This window comes from Eleutherodactylus coqui, chromosome 6 (genome assembly GCF_035609145.1).
Source record: "Eleutherodactylus coqui strain aEleCoq1 chromosome 6, aEleCoq1.hap1, whole genome shotgun sequence".
Taxonomy (NCBI): domain Eukaryota; kingdom Metazoa; phylum Chordata; class Amphibia; order Anura; family Eleutherodactylidae; genus Eleutherodactylus; species Eleutherodactylus coqui.
In genome coordinates, this window is record NC_089842.1 from 174,605,565 (window position 1) to 174,620,900 (window position 15,336).

Here is a 15,336-nt window from a genome sequence, read left to right on the forward strand (position 1 = left end):
GGAACGTCCTGCTCATTCTTTTATTGTTTAATCGTGTTGACAATCTCAAACTGTTTAGGGACCTGCCTCATTAACAAGGAAAATGTTTACAACTTTGTGACAAGCCTATTTTGTGCCTTAAGGACCAAGCAATTTTTTTCACTGTCGCATTGCAAACGCCATAACTCCTTGACATAGCTGTATGAGGGTTTGTTTTTTTGTGGGGAGAGTTGTATATTTTAATGGCACCACTCTGGGGAACTTATTGGTACCTTGTAATCGCACTGCGGGGTGCCAATGGGTGAGAGAAAGAGCCCCCTGTCATTTGCTTACATGCTACAGTTGAGTGTGGCATGTAAGAGGTTAAGCTATCAGGATCTGAGGTTTCTCCATTCCATGCTGCTAGAGCAGGAGCCTGGCTGTTCATAGTCAATCAAGCCACCACCTTAAAAAGAGGTATGTTCCGGTATAAAGAGTGTATGGGAAGTCAGTTTAAGGGCGAGCACCCACTGGCGTTTGCGTTTTCCGCGGGAAAAAAAACGCAGCGTTTTCGCCGCGTTTCCCGCGATTTTTCCGCGCGTTTTTTGCGGCGTTTTCGTGGCTTTTCCCATTAATTTCCATTGACTTTCATGGGTGCATTAGGAGAAAAATAAGGACACATATGCAACTGACAGTTCCTATGTTAAAAACGCAAACGCAACGCAAAAAAAAACGCCAGTGGACAGGAACACATGTTATCTCTATGCCTGTGCAGGAAAAACGCAAAACGCAGGTAAAAAAACGCCAGTGGGTGCTCGCCCTAAAGGTGTGTTGTGGTCTGTATAAGGGGTTAATGCCCAGTTGTCAATTTATTCATACATTTCCAGTAGGAATAACAGAAGTACCCCACAACATGGAATTTTAAGAATAGGTGCTCCAGTATTGCTATTACTCGTGGAATTCAGCTAACATAGTAACATGTTAACATAGTATGCTAGGCTGTAGAAAGACAAATGCTGCCCCCCTTCACCCCTGTTGTTCCAGAGGAAGACAAAAAATCTCAATGAGGTAGTAGCCAATTTATCCCATTTTGGGGGGAAATTTCCTTTCCGACTCCTTAATGGCAGTCAGAATAATCAACACTCTTCCACAAAAAGTTTCTTTCTTACTTCAGGTCCAGCAGTGGGAAGATCCCCAGATCAACAACCGTTTTGCTTATTTAATGTCTATATTCTGTAATATCATAGCACTCTAGAAAGACATCTAGTCCCCTCTTAAACTCTATTAATTTTGCCATCACCACGTCCTCAGGCAGAGTGTTCCACAGTCTCACTGCTCTTACAGTAAAGAACCCCCTGCTATGTTGGTGTGGAAACCTTCTTTCCTCTAGACGCAGAGGATGCCCTCTTGTTACCCTCACAGTCCTGGGTATGAACAGATGAGCTATTTACTAAAACCATGAGCAGATGTTCTCTTTAGACTGGTGTCACAGTATTTTATTGCAAAAACACCATGTTTTAAGTATTTTTGCTACAGGCAGTTTTTGTCACTTTTTTTGCAGCACAAAATGCCATATGTAGATGTTTGCTGTAGATCAATCATAAAGTATAAAACACCCTACAAACTTTACACTTTTTTGTGGTGTTTTTTTTCACTTTTCTAGCATTTTTGGGGGGTCCATGGCCTTTTTCAAAATCCAGCATGCTCTAGTCTGGTGTTTTTTTTGCCATTTTCCCAAAGGCTTCTCTATAGGAAAGACAAATGTCTAAAAAAAATCCTATATGTTATTAAGAGCTGACACCCACTGGCGTTTTTTCTCTATTGCGCTGCGAGAGCAATTGAAAACACTCGCCTCGCAGCGCGAGAAAAAAGCCAGGATGATGCGGCAGCAGCGCTAGCCCCATTGAAAAGATAGGGAGAATACCGTAGACTTCTGCCACAGCTGTGACAGCTGTGGCACAAGTGCAGCATGCTATCCCATTGCTTTCAATTTTTTTTAAACTTTTTTTACCACTTAATGATGATTTTTAGGGTAGGGCTTATATTTCAAGTCACAAACCACTGCTTTCAATGGGACCCGCAGCAGCGCCGATCCCATTGAAAGCAATGGGATAGCATGCTGCACTTGTGCCACAGCTGTCACAGCTGTGACAGCCGTGGCAGAAGTCCGCGGTGTTCTCTCTATCTTTTCAATGGGGTCCCATCCCATTCTCATCCCAGCATCTTTCTTGCACTACGAGGCGAGTGTTTTCACTTGCTCTCGCAGCGCAAGATAGAAAAAATCGCCAGTTGGTGTCCACCCTAAGGCTAATTTCACATGGGCGAGCGCACTATGGGGTCATGAATCCCACCCCCATATCGCGCTCCCCACCATGGGAATTTTCCAATGGATGTAAGGCATTTTCATGACAAAACAGCCTCGCATCACTTCAGGGAAAAAGCAATTCTTCGCCGCGGCTGCCACAGCTGCAGCCGGAGGATCGCAGAGTTTTTCCCATTGCTTTCAATCATAGAATGGTAGAGTTGGAAGGGACCTCCAGGGTCATCGGGCCCAACCCCCTGCTCAGTGCAGGATTCACTAAATCGTCCCAGACAGATATTTGTCCAGCCTTTGTTTGAACCCTTCTATTGAAGGAGAACTCACCACCTCCCGTGGTAACCTGTTCCACTCATTGATCACCCTCACTGTCTAACATCTAATCTCTGTCTCTTCCCTTTCAGTTTCATCCCATTACTTGTAGTATTTCCTTGTACAAATGAGAATAGGGCTGATCCCTCTGCACTGTGACAGCCCTTCAGATATTTGTAGACCGCTATTAAGTCTCCTCTCAGCTTTCTTTTTTGCAAGCTAAAGATTCCCAGATCCTTTAACCGTTCCTCATAGGACATGCTTTGCAGACCGCTCACCATCCTGGTAACTCTTCTCTGAACTTGCTCCAGTGTGTCAGTTCCAGTATTCCAGATGAGGTCGCTGCAGTATTCCAATGGGGCTGCTGCAATGCGAGATCACACAGCATGCAGGAAAACATTGGTCATGTGTATGACACCTTCATTCAAAAGAATGGGATTCATATTTGTGTGTTTTAAAATGCATAAATCTTGCCCAATTTTAGCACCCGTGTGAAGGCAGCCTAAGGGTATGGTCGCATGTAGCGGAAATGGTGCAGAATCTCTGCAGCATCATTTCTGAACCATTTCCACATAAAATACCGCATTTAATCAGGAATCGGCTGCGGATCCGCAGCTGATTTTAGCAGCTTCGATGCTCCCATCATCTCCAAATATGTTGCACCCCGTCACACGTCACCTGGCAGCCTCTAGTGCGTGTCTGGCCGCTGATCACGTGATGTCACTTCCAAATCACCTGATCAGCGGCTCGGCTAGGAGAAGCAATGTGGGTGCCAAAAACATAACATTTTCAAAGAAGGCTGCAAAAAGTATATGGCACACATCAATGGTAGTAAATCCTAACCATGACCCTAAGGGCTCTCTCACACAAGCATTTTTTACCACGTATTACGCTCATGGGTTTTGTACGCGTAATAAACTTTACATGATTTTTAACAGTGTCTCCCACACACAACACGCGAAATGCACTTGCAAAAAAGAACTCAACGTGCTCTATCTTGGTGCAAATTACATGCAAAAATAGTGTATGGGGATTTGTTGGCACGTAGCAGTATGCATTGCATTGTGTACTGCTGGGTATCCCCTCGCGGGAGTTATGCGCTCAGAAAACGCTCATGTGGGAGAGCCCTTATGGTCTCACATTATAGTAAAAATAATGTGCACATCAAATCCTGAATGCAACCATTGAAGTTCCCACCTAGTTCAAATAAATAGCAAGTCTGATAACAATGATTATATCAATATACATCTATACTCATGGTGTTGATACCAAAGGCACCCACTAAAGAAATGGCCCTACACGCGCTTCACTATATACAGATTTGTCAGGTTTGGGTGTAAGCCTTTTAAATTGTACCTGGGTTTCCAAATGACTTTTCAGAATAAGCTGTTGTGTGCGTACTGGAGGAATAACACACTTTGTGGTCATTATTCGACTTGTATTTTCCTCCTTTTCCCCTTTGTAGGCTGTAAATCTGATTCTCCATCCTCTCTGAATTGAAGGGAGGTGCTGCTGCTTTGCAATGTATGCTGTGTGCTATAGACCGTACACAGAGAACTGCAGAGATTCTGCTCGGTCTGTTATACACACACACAGGCAGAACCTCATCATGTAGCAAGATTTAGTAGTGTACATGTGTATAAACAGCAGATATCTCAGCATTAGCTCCAGCATTCTCATCTATGTGTGACTGTCTTCCACTCCTCCTTCTCTCTGCATACAGTTCAATCAGCAGGGTGATTCATCTGCTGTCCTTATGTCCCCTGTCAAGTAGACAGTAGACAGCAAGGTAGGGAGTCTGGAGACAAAACTTTAGAGGGATTTCTAAGCATCAAAACGTTATTTTAAGTAAATATAGTAAACCGCAGTTTTGCTATTCATCACACTGGCTATCATATAGGCAGAAGTTGTTTGAAAAGTGTCCATTTGAATGTATAGGCTGACTAATTGGGTTTAAAAACATCTGATATTCTTCTTGTTACAGGTTTTGTTTAAGATGTTTCTTGGAACGGCAAACTTCGGTGAAGCGGCACATTTTTTTTCTACTTTAGGATTTTTCAATTTAATATTCATCTCATGCACACCCATCATCCTGTATTTTACCAAAGTAGAGCACTGGTCATCCTTCTCAGCCTTACCATGGGGATATCTATGTGGAGTTGCCGGTCTCTGGTTAGGTCAGTAAAAATGGGGTACAATTTCATAAAAAGTCTGCATTTATTTTATATTATTTTCATGTTTTTTTCCTAAACTGCAAAGCATATGCTCCTGCAAGACTTCTATGTGACACTTGGTCATTCATTAGTTACTTCAGCATAAAGGGGTTGTCCGAGTTATAGACCCCCTGTGTAAAATGCAGTAACAGCAAATAGACTTATACTCACCTGTCTCCATTCCACGGCGCTGCTCTGGGTCTCTCTTCTGATGTCACATTTACAGGCTGACCCAGCCTGTTTATGGGATGTCACAGGCACTGCAGCCAATAACAGAGCTCAGCATTCAATCGCTGAGCTCTGTGATCGGCTGCAGTGCCTTTGACGTTCCATGAACCCCACCAGAACTGCAGGCTGTAAATAAACAAAGGCCTGGAGGACCGAGAGGCGCCGCGGGACACAGAAAGGTTATTATGTGTAAAAACTATTTGTTATCTTACTGCATGGTGAATGCATTTCACGCAGGATCTATAACGCGGACAGTCCCTTTAAGTACTCATATTAGGCTAGGGCTACACAGGGATTTTGCCAGTGATACATGTTGCATAGCCGAAGAGCGCAGTATGCCAATGCTACATTGTATCCTAATGAATGTGATTGTGGTTGCATTGTGCAGGTCATGTAATGAAAAAATTTATTATTATTTTGGGAGACAATGGTAAAAACACTGCTCCTCATTTTTTGGTTCCGTTTTAACATTGTTCACCATGAGGTATAAATGACATATTAAAAAAAAAAACTTCTTGTTTTAGGGCAAAACTTTGTGCTAGGACCAGAAGGGGTATACTATATCCATTTTTCTTCTCTGCCTGCCGCCTCCTAGATATGCTGGTTCCCGTTATCAGCCGTTCAAGATGGCTGACGCAATCTTCACGTGATCAGCACTGGCCAATCAGACAGCAATGCACAGTGTCCATTAGCTAGTCAGAAAATTATGTTGGCCATCTTGAAGATCGATAAGAGAACTGAGAACCGATGGACCGGAGGGATAGCAGAGAAGTAATATACCCCCTTGTGTCACCATACAATTCCGATACCCATAACTTTTCTGTAAATGGATCTATGTGAGGGCTTGTTTTTTCTGGTTGAGTTGACGTTTTGATTAGTGCCATATTATACTACATACTGTATATTTTTTTTACCACTTTTTATTCCTTTTCCTAGGAGGTGGGATAGGCAAATACACTAATTCTGATTTTTTTTTTTTTATTTGTTTTTAGTCTGTTTACCCTGCAGATTGAGTAACATGATAATTTTATAGTCCAGGTTATTTTTATTGCTCCAAAGTAGTAAAACATAATAAATAAATAAATTTGATATTACTATAATCATACTGCCCCACAAAATAAAGTTCACGTGTCATTTATACACCACGGATGGTTGCTGTAAAAACAAAACCCAAGGAGAAGAAAAAAACTAAAAGACAGCTGCGTCATTTCATTTTTTTTCATTCCCCCTGTAAGGCCTCATGTCCATGGGGAAAATCAGGCCCGCTACGGATTCTACATGTAGAATCTGCAGCGGGTCCCTCCTGCCCCGCGGACATGAGCGCTGAAAATAGGAATTTAAAAGAATTTACCCATCCGGAGCGGTTCGGGAAAGTCTTCTCTTCCTCACGGCCGGATCTTCTTTTTCGGCCGGCGGATGAACTCGTCACGGCTGCGGCACGTCGCCGACGTGCCGCGCGCATGCGCCGGGCACATCTGCCGAGCCGAAGCAAGAAAGATGCGGCCGTGAGGAAGAGAAGACCTTCCTGGTCCGCTCCGGATGGGTAAATTCTTTTAAATTCCTATTTTAGGTCTCCCGCGGATCCGGACGGCTTCCATAGGCTTCAATAGAAGCCCGCGGGAGCCGTCCCCGCGGGAGACCCGCATGAAAATGGAGCATGGTCCAGATTTTTTCATGCTCCATTTTAAAAAAAATCCTTTTTATTGACCATCCGCGGGTATTTATCTACCCCGCTGGTGGTCAATGCATCCCTATGGGGTGCGGATCTGCGGGCAGGAGAAGAGTTAAAATCTGCTGCGGATTTTAATTCTTATTTTGCCCGTGGACATGAGGCCTAAATCTAAAAAAAATTTCATTACATCATATGTACCTCAAAATGGTGTAATTAAAAATATAGTCTGTCCCGCAAAAAAAAAGCTCTCATTTGGTTACGTTGATGGAAAAATATAAAAAATGTATGTGTCTCGGAAGGTGAAGATGAAAAAAATGAACCGATTTTGCAGTGTCTTTGAAGGTGGCAAACTTTTAAAACCGCTCTTATGCTGTCCTATATACCTCCATGGTGAAAGACTACTACAAACTATATGTGGTCTGATGCATCTTAAAACAGGTTGTGATTCTGGCTGAATATGTAGAAAATACTGGAAAACAGTTACCAGAGGACTCTGTATAACGTTTAATGCAATCCTGCATGGGATGTGTACATTTATTTTTAACTTTTCCTTTTTTTTTCTTTTTTTTTACAGTTTTTAACATCTTAGTAAATGTTGGGGTTGTCCTAACATATCCCATCCTAATTTCAATTGGCACAGTCCTCAGTGTTCCAGGTAATGCAGGTAAGTGCATTATAAGAGTTCCATAATTTCCAACACTCCTTGGAGAATGTCCTGTGCAGCGGACAGGAATAGGTGAAGATAAATCAAATTTACGTAATAGGGGCATTTCTATGACTTTTGGGGACACTCCTGTGTAGAATAGGGTGGGATTTAGTGGCAAAATCTTGATTTAACAAATTCCAAATTTCAGTCCTGTGAAGTCATGGTACATCCTCAAATATATAAATATGTAATGTCAAAGACGAGCACCAAGCTGCGCAAGGCGAGAGAATGAGACAACGAAGGGATCCCCATGTTGGTTTGACCTGCATATTATATGTATTCGAAATAGCTGATGTCTTTGCATTATAAGTTATAACTATTATTTTTAATTCCACTGAATAGTTTTCCTGAGTGTACAGATATATAATAGATTGCAGTCGCCGTCCTAGGACGGACTTTTTTACTAAGTGTAACATAAACATCAAAAGCATCACCATAATATACTCATAATTACGAAAGTGTTTCTATGCTTCTAGCTGCCTGAGATGAAACATAGAATGACTCCCTTCCCCAAACTGGATCTGAGAATGACTGCACTCTACATTTGTCAAAATGCTGTCCCTTACAGTCAGGGAAGGGTGCAATGATGAAATCCAAATAAAGAGAACATATATGTGCAGAGATGCTCAAGGGCCATGATGCAATATATGTAATAGACCTCTCTATCTTGCATGCATCATTTATAATATCGATGTGTTATAAAAAGAGGGGAATTTGGACCCCCTCAGGCTCCAGGGCCTGGGTGCGACCTTTGCATCATCTATGCCTGAACCCCTTATATATTCATATTTACTTGCTATCGAAAAACTCAGTAACTTCACTTTTGAGTTTTTCCTGTAATGCATTAAGGCTGGAACCCCCCTTCCCAGGTATTCCTTTGTGCCCCAGATTTTAAATGTGCTTTCTCTGGATTTGCCTAGATACATGATTTATAAAAGACACAAGTTACTCATGAAATATTTAGATATCATTGGCAGAAACATGCCGTAAACTGCACCATCTAGTAAAAAGTATAAAATGATGTAGAAGCCGTAGTGATGCTCTGCAATACACCCAAAAATTCCAAAGTGGATTCCACCTAAAATCATTGATATGACATGCCAGAATATGACATTGGTTGCAGCCTATTTGTTATCATTTTGTTGTTTTATATAGTATATTGTTCAGTTAAAAGGGTTGTCAGTTGTAAAATCCACAGAATAAGCTGTCAGTAGTAGATCAAAATGGGTCTGCCACCCAAGAACCCTGCCGATTAAAGGGGTTGTCCCGCGGCAGCAAGTGGGTCTATACACTTCTGTATGGCCATAATAATGCACTTTGTAATGTACATTGTGCATTAATTATGAGCCATACAGAAGTTATAAAACGTTTTATACTTACCTGCTCTGTTGCTAGCGTCCTCGTTCCCATGGAGCCGACTAATTTTCGCCCTCCGATGGCCAAATTATCCGCGCTTGCGCAGTCCAGGTCTTCTCCTGTTCTCTATGGGGCTCCGTGTAGCTCCGTGTAGCTCCGCCCCGTCACGTGCCGATTCCAGCCAATCAGGAGGCTGGAATCGGCAATGGACCGCACAGTTTAAGCTGTTCACTGGGCTAGTGTGCTCATGCATTCAGTTGATTTCTGCAGGAAGCAGCCAGCTCCATTCCCACTGCAGTGGCCTGGCTTGGTATTATAGGCAAAGTTCCCATTGAAGTGAATGTTCTGCAATACCAAGCCTGGCCACTGAAGTGGGAATGGAGCTGTCTGCTTCCTGCAAAAATCAACTCCATGCATGAGCACACCAGCCCAGTGCTAGGCCATCAATACTTTGCATTTGGACAACGCCTTTAACCCGTATCCTGTCTAGTCCAGAAAAAAAAATCTAATAGTAAATGTCAATAAACTGCTGTTGACAGATCTGTTATTATGTGTGCAATTAAGTTTTGCTTGAATTGGGTTGTAGGTTACTAACATTTTAATTCTGCTACAACCCTTATTACCCAATGAAAACCCATCAGCAGAGGCCACCCTGTTTGTTCACATATTACAAGAGACTGCTTATTAATAGACATGCACATAGATATTCAGAGATATTATCTCAAAAGGAGGGAAAATACAAAAAACGGTGAATCAAGAAGGAAGCACACTAAGGCACAATGGATACTTACCAGTTCTTAAGATCTTAATGTTGACTTTTCATGACCAAATTCGATAAGGCTAATATTAAAAAATATAATTCAGAACACTGAGAGGAAGCCCAGCAGGAAAGCATCCTAGTGTCAACTCATCCTCACATAGGCTAAACTGGAAGCATATCTGGGTACATTTTGAAAGTAGGTCCTTTCTTGGCAAAGCCCAACTTGAGCTGGAAGAGAAGAAGACCATCTGATGGTGTTGACATTATGGAAACCTGAAGGCATTCTGGGTATTGAGGGTATGGGTTAGGTTTCTTTTATGTAGGATGACTGTCAATAACTTAAAGGGAGTCTGTCACCTACTTTTAGCCCTATAAGCTAAGCTTATGGGCTGAAAGTTAGTGACCCATGGAGTCCTGGGATATACTGTAAGTTTTAAGCTCAACATCCCAATCGTTCCCTCAATGTGGGCACTGAAAGCCACCACTGAATGCATTGAGTGGTGCTGCCAAGTAGTTCGCCCATTATAAAATTAGAACGGGTGGACTACTTGGCAGTGCCACTGAATGCATTCAGTGGCAGCTTTCATTGCTCTCACCGGGGGAACAACGGACAAGGTAAGTTTAAAACTTACATCCCTGGACTCCATGGGTCATCTACGTTTAGGCCATAAGTTTAGCTTATGGGGTTAAAAGTAGGTGTTAAGTTCCTGTTAAGCTTGGGAATCTAACAGTCTTCCCAACGATTATTGCTCCTGTGGTTTCACATAGCAGCAATAATCCTTCACTGAATGGAGGTGGGGCATGACACAGATCTCTTCTGGTCACCCGCATCCTTTTAAAATACAACCCCAATTCCAAGAAAAATTTTGATGCTGCATAAAATGTAAATAAATGTAAAGAAAAAAAAAGAATGCAGTGATTTTGGAATCTCATCTAACCATATTTTATTCACAAGAGAACATAGAACACATATCAGAAGGTAAAAGTGAGACATTTTTTTCATTTGATTTAAAAAAAACTCATTTAGAAATTGATGGCAGCAACAATCTCCCAAAAGTTGGGCCAGAGCCATGTCTACCATTGTGTAGCATCGCCTCTTCTTCTTACAACAGTCTGTAAATGTCTAGGAAGTGAGGAGACCAATGCCTGGAGTTGTGGGAGAGGAATGTTGTCACATTCTTGTCTGATGTAAGATTCAACAGTCCTGGGTCATCTTTGCTGGATTTTGCATTTCATAATGCGCCAAAGATGAGCCAGGACTGTTAAATTGGTAAAAGCTCTGGACTGCAGGCAGGTTAGTTCAGCACCCGCACTCTTCTTTTGCGAAGCCATGCTGTGTCATGGATGTAGTATCTGAAAGATACATTGTCTGGCTAGGATCATATGTTGTTCTAAAACCTCTATATACTGCTCAGCATTGATAGTGCCTAGATGTGTGAGCTACTCATGCCATAGGCAGTAATGTGACCCCATACCATCAGAGATGCAGGCTATTGAACTGTGCTGATAACAAGCTGGATGGCCCCTCTCCTCTTGAGTCTGCAGGACTTGGAGCCCATGGCTTACAAAAATAATTTCAAATTTTGATTCCACAGTTTTCCATTTTGCCTCAGTCCATTTTAAATGAACTTTGGCCAAGAGATGGCGTCGGCATTTCTGGGTTGTGTTGGTATATGGCTTCTTCTTTGCATGATCCATTCTTAACTTGCATTTGTGGATTTCACAGAGAACTGTGTTCACAGACAATGATTTCTGGAAGTATTTTTGAGCTCTTACAGTGATTTGCATTACAGGATCATGCCTGTTTTTAATGCAGTGACGTCTGAGGGCCCGTAGATCTCAAGTGTCTAATATTGACCGTCAGTCTTCTTCCTTGTGCACACAAATTTCTCCAGAACTTCTGAATCTTTTGATGATATTATGTAGGGAAGATGGTAGGATATTCAAAGCCTTTGCAATTTTGCATTGAGGAACGGTTTTCTTAAATTGTTCCACTATTTTTAGATGCAGGTTGGTGAACCTCTGACCATCTTTGCTCCTGAGAGATCCTGCCTCTCTAACATGCTTTTTCATACATAGTATACGTTACCATCCATCTGTTTTTCATTAGTACCTTTTACTTTTCCCCCCTTTTGTTACTCCTGTCCCTACTTTTAGATGTGTTGCTGCCATTAATTTCTAATTCAATTCATTTTCTTTTTCATGAAATGAAAAAACGTCTGACTTTCACCTTCTGATTTGTGTTTTGTATTCTATTGTGAATAAAATATGGTTATATGAGATTTCTAAGTCACTGCATTCCTTATTTAACATTTATTTACTTTTTACAATGCATCCCAGCTTTTTTGGAATTGGGGTTGTACATGAACAACTGCCTGTTTACACAGGCCAATTACAGTCAGGTTTTTAATACCTTTCAATTAATGTTCAGTTTTGCACAATCCAACCAGTGGCGAAACTATAGAGGATGCAGGGGATGCGGTTGCACCCGGGCCCAGGAGCCTTAGGGGGCCCATAAGGCCTCTCTTCTCCATATAGAGAGCCTAGTACTATGAATAAAGCATTATAGTTGGGGGGCCTGTTACAGATTTTGCATTAGGGCCCAGGAGCTTCAAGTTACGCCTCTGAATCTAACGATTACCTGAATCATTCCGTGCACAAGGGCCCTTAGGCAGGTATGAGCAAATCATGTTTGCAGCTGTATAGGACACTTGTAGGCATGGTGCCCACTTCCACTCTTACCACATAACAGCACTTCCATACAAAGGATTGCACTAATGATTCCAATTGCTTACAATGACTGGTGTTTTAGGACAGCCATGAGTGATGTATTCTATGCTACCACCACCTCTCCCATATAGTGCCTATAGGGTCTATGACCACCGCTGGTGTTGAGCACCCAAATTGTAAAAGATATTGACTGGGTATAGGCGCCCTCTTCTATCTTGTACCCTTTCACTACCCATTCAGTAATTATTTTGTATATTATGTAACAGTGCCATGGAACAGCAACTTTCTTTGAATTTATATCCTTACTGATTTACCAAAAAGTCTACAGAACTTTCTTTTCACTTCTTGTCTTCCATTCAGTTATTGACCTGCTCAAGCATGAAGTCATTTTCAGTGTTGTAAGACTGGGAGCAACTATTATCATCTGCATTGGGTTTCTGCTTATGCTGCTCCCTGAAGAATGGGATGAGATTACCCTGCGATTCATCAATAGCTTGAAAGAGAAGAAAACCGAGGAGCATGCAGAGGACGTGGCGGATGCTGGGCTCCACACCAGGAGCAGGAGCAGGGCTAACGGCACAGTGTCTATACCACTGTCTTAAAACCATCATCATTTGAATGCACGTGAATGTATATTCTGTGAATATAATTTAATTCTCTAATTGTAATGTAATATCATAGTACTTATCTACAAATACTTCTAAGTTAAAGACATAATGTTTACATTTATACACCTACATGTAAATAACACAATAAAGGTCTTTTTTATAGAAGGTCTTCATTGGGTTTTTCAAATTATTTGCGACGTTTCAACATTTGTGAAAATGAAATGCATTAAAAGGGTCTTCTCCGAGGATCACTTAGAGTATGATCACACTGTTGAGTTTTGTGTGGAGTCCACAGCAAATCTGCATCCCATTACTTTCACTTCTTTATGTGGAATTTGCATAGGTAATTCTGCAGATGGATTTGCCCATTGAAACTAAATTTGTGTGTACATGTGCATAGCCGCGGCAGAAATCATGGCTGAGATGCAGATTTATGCCACGGTTTTTGGTGCAGAATTTGTAGGTGTTTGAAGCGACCCTCCGGAGTATATTATCTGCAGTTGCCACCCCTCTAATTAGCCAATTTCGGGTCCTGTTTTCCTCTCTCCAAGAAGGCTACAGAAATTTTCTCACTACCTAATGCAAGCTGTGCACCACTCCCTGACAAGGGCCATCCTTTACGCCTAGAAGAAAGAAGGTCAACATAGAAATGGGTTCTTGAGAGGCATGGCCTAGGACATGAAGCAGTAAGTTGCACCTCCTCAGAGCTCCCGCTAAACCCCGGCAAACACACCACTTGCACCGCATCCACGGACACAGCACTGCCTTCATGGGCCGCATAAAGAGACAGGGAGACCGGGGGACCCCGGAAAACGAAGACACAGGCCCGCTAGACGCCTACCTGGCTCATCTGCCGAGACGGCCGGCCGGCACGGAGGACTCCAAGATGGCGCCGCCGCTCAGGGAAGGGGGAGGAGCCTCACCCCCGCTCTCAACCGGGACGCCACAGACGCCTGCAAGGTACTCTCCCACGGCGCAGGGCAGCAATATAAGCCCACCAGACCCCCGAGAACAGCGGGTCTCATCCCCGCAAACCCAGAGGCAGATTAAGCCGGCCAAAAGCCTCCCGCGGCAGGCCCCGCCCACCTCATCCGGCGCCATTCCCAAGAAGGGGCCAGCAACCAGGGCCTTCAGAGGGGGCTCCCCAGACACCCCAGCGCAGAGAGACCCTTGCAAGGGAGACATGAAAAACGCACCTCGGACCCGGGGACCGCAGCTGCGGCCTAGAGACACCCAAAGCCGGGGGAGCAAGAGCATAGGCTCCCAGGCCAGGGAGGTGAGAAGTATTACACCACTGGCCACAGCAGCTCAAGGGACAAACCCCCACAACCAAGCACCAGCTATGACAATCTGCGAAAGCAGGACCCCAAATGAGCCCTCAGACTATGACCCCCCAGACGAGCAGCTCCCTGAGATCTCCGAAAGCACCTCTCCTACAGCCGCGACGCCCCCATCAAAGGGGCCAGAACCCCAATCCCACGCTAAATCTACCCCGCTGACAGAGTCAGATGAAGACGACGGCACTGACGACAAAGAATGGGACTGGAAAGCCCACCTAAAGAGCATTCCTACAAGAAGCGATGTCGATGCCCTACTGAAAAGGGCAACTAGCTCACAAATGCAAGCCATCGAAGCCCTGCAAACAGACATAAAACACATAGGTCACAGAGTCGCAGAATCAGAAGAAATGCAAATCCAGATGCAGACACAGCTCACTGAACACCATAGAATTCTACAAGACCATTCCTCGCAAATCACCAACATCTTAACCCAGCTCGACGATATTGAGAATCGCAATAGAAGGAATAATATTCGAATAAGAGGCCTGAGCGAGGAAGTAGAACCAGCTCAACTAGAGAACTTGGCTACAAAAAGCTTTGGCGACATCCTCAATAGATCCGAAAATAACCCCGTCGAGATCGACAGGATCCACAGATCCTTGGGTCCCAAGAGTACCGACCCAGCAAGACCCCGCGACGTCGTCTGTAGAATCCACTTTTACAGAGAAAAAGAAGAGCTCCTCAGAAGAATCCGGGAATCAGGCCCTCTAACCTACAAAGACACTAACCTACTAGTTCTACCCGACTTATCTAGAAGAACCTTGCAACTCCGCAAAGCTCTGAAGCCCATACTTACGGCGCTAAAAGAAAGAAACATCCCCTACCGCTGGGGATTCCCCTTCCAGCTGCACGCAGGAAGAGACGGGCGCTCAGCCATATTCAGGGGACTGGGTGATCTCCCAAGGTTCCTGGCCAAACTAGAACTCCCGATGATAGCCATCCCTGACTGGCCCAAAGTCGACGCGCCAGACCCGCAGCCTCCAAGAGAAGAATGGCACATGGTAAGCCCAAACGGGAAACGCTAGCCAGAAAGAGCGGAATCCCTCCTCTCTGGGCCCTTTAGGCCTACTGTCTGTGACAACAGCCTCCCGTCTGAGAACGTTTCGTTAAAATCCGTGGATGCCCTGAATCATACC

The 15,336-nt window shown here is 43.6% G+C and overlaps 1 protein-coding gene across 4 annotated transcripts in view; it reads left to right on the forward strand.

The window, feature by feature from the left end:
- The window catches only part of SLC35F4 (solute carrier family 35 member F4), a 211,611-nt gene extending 198,631 nt beyond the window's left edge, over positions 1-12,980 (forward strand). For all 4 annotated transcript variants that reach the window (XM_066608252.1, XM_066608251.1, XM_066608249.1 and 1 more), the window contains 3 exons: positions 4,572-4,764; positions 7,275-7,364; positions 12,613-12,980. In XM_066608252.1, coding sequence (XP_066464349.1) covers positions 4,572-4,764; positions 7,275-7,364; positions 12,613-12,854 — 525 coding nt within the window. In that variant the 3' untranslated portion in view covers positions 12,855-12,980. The remainder of the gene's footprint in view (positions 1-4,571; positions 4,765-7,274; positions 7,365-12,612) is intronic.
- Positions 12,981-15,336: the final 2,356 nt, after the last annotated feature.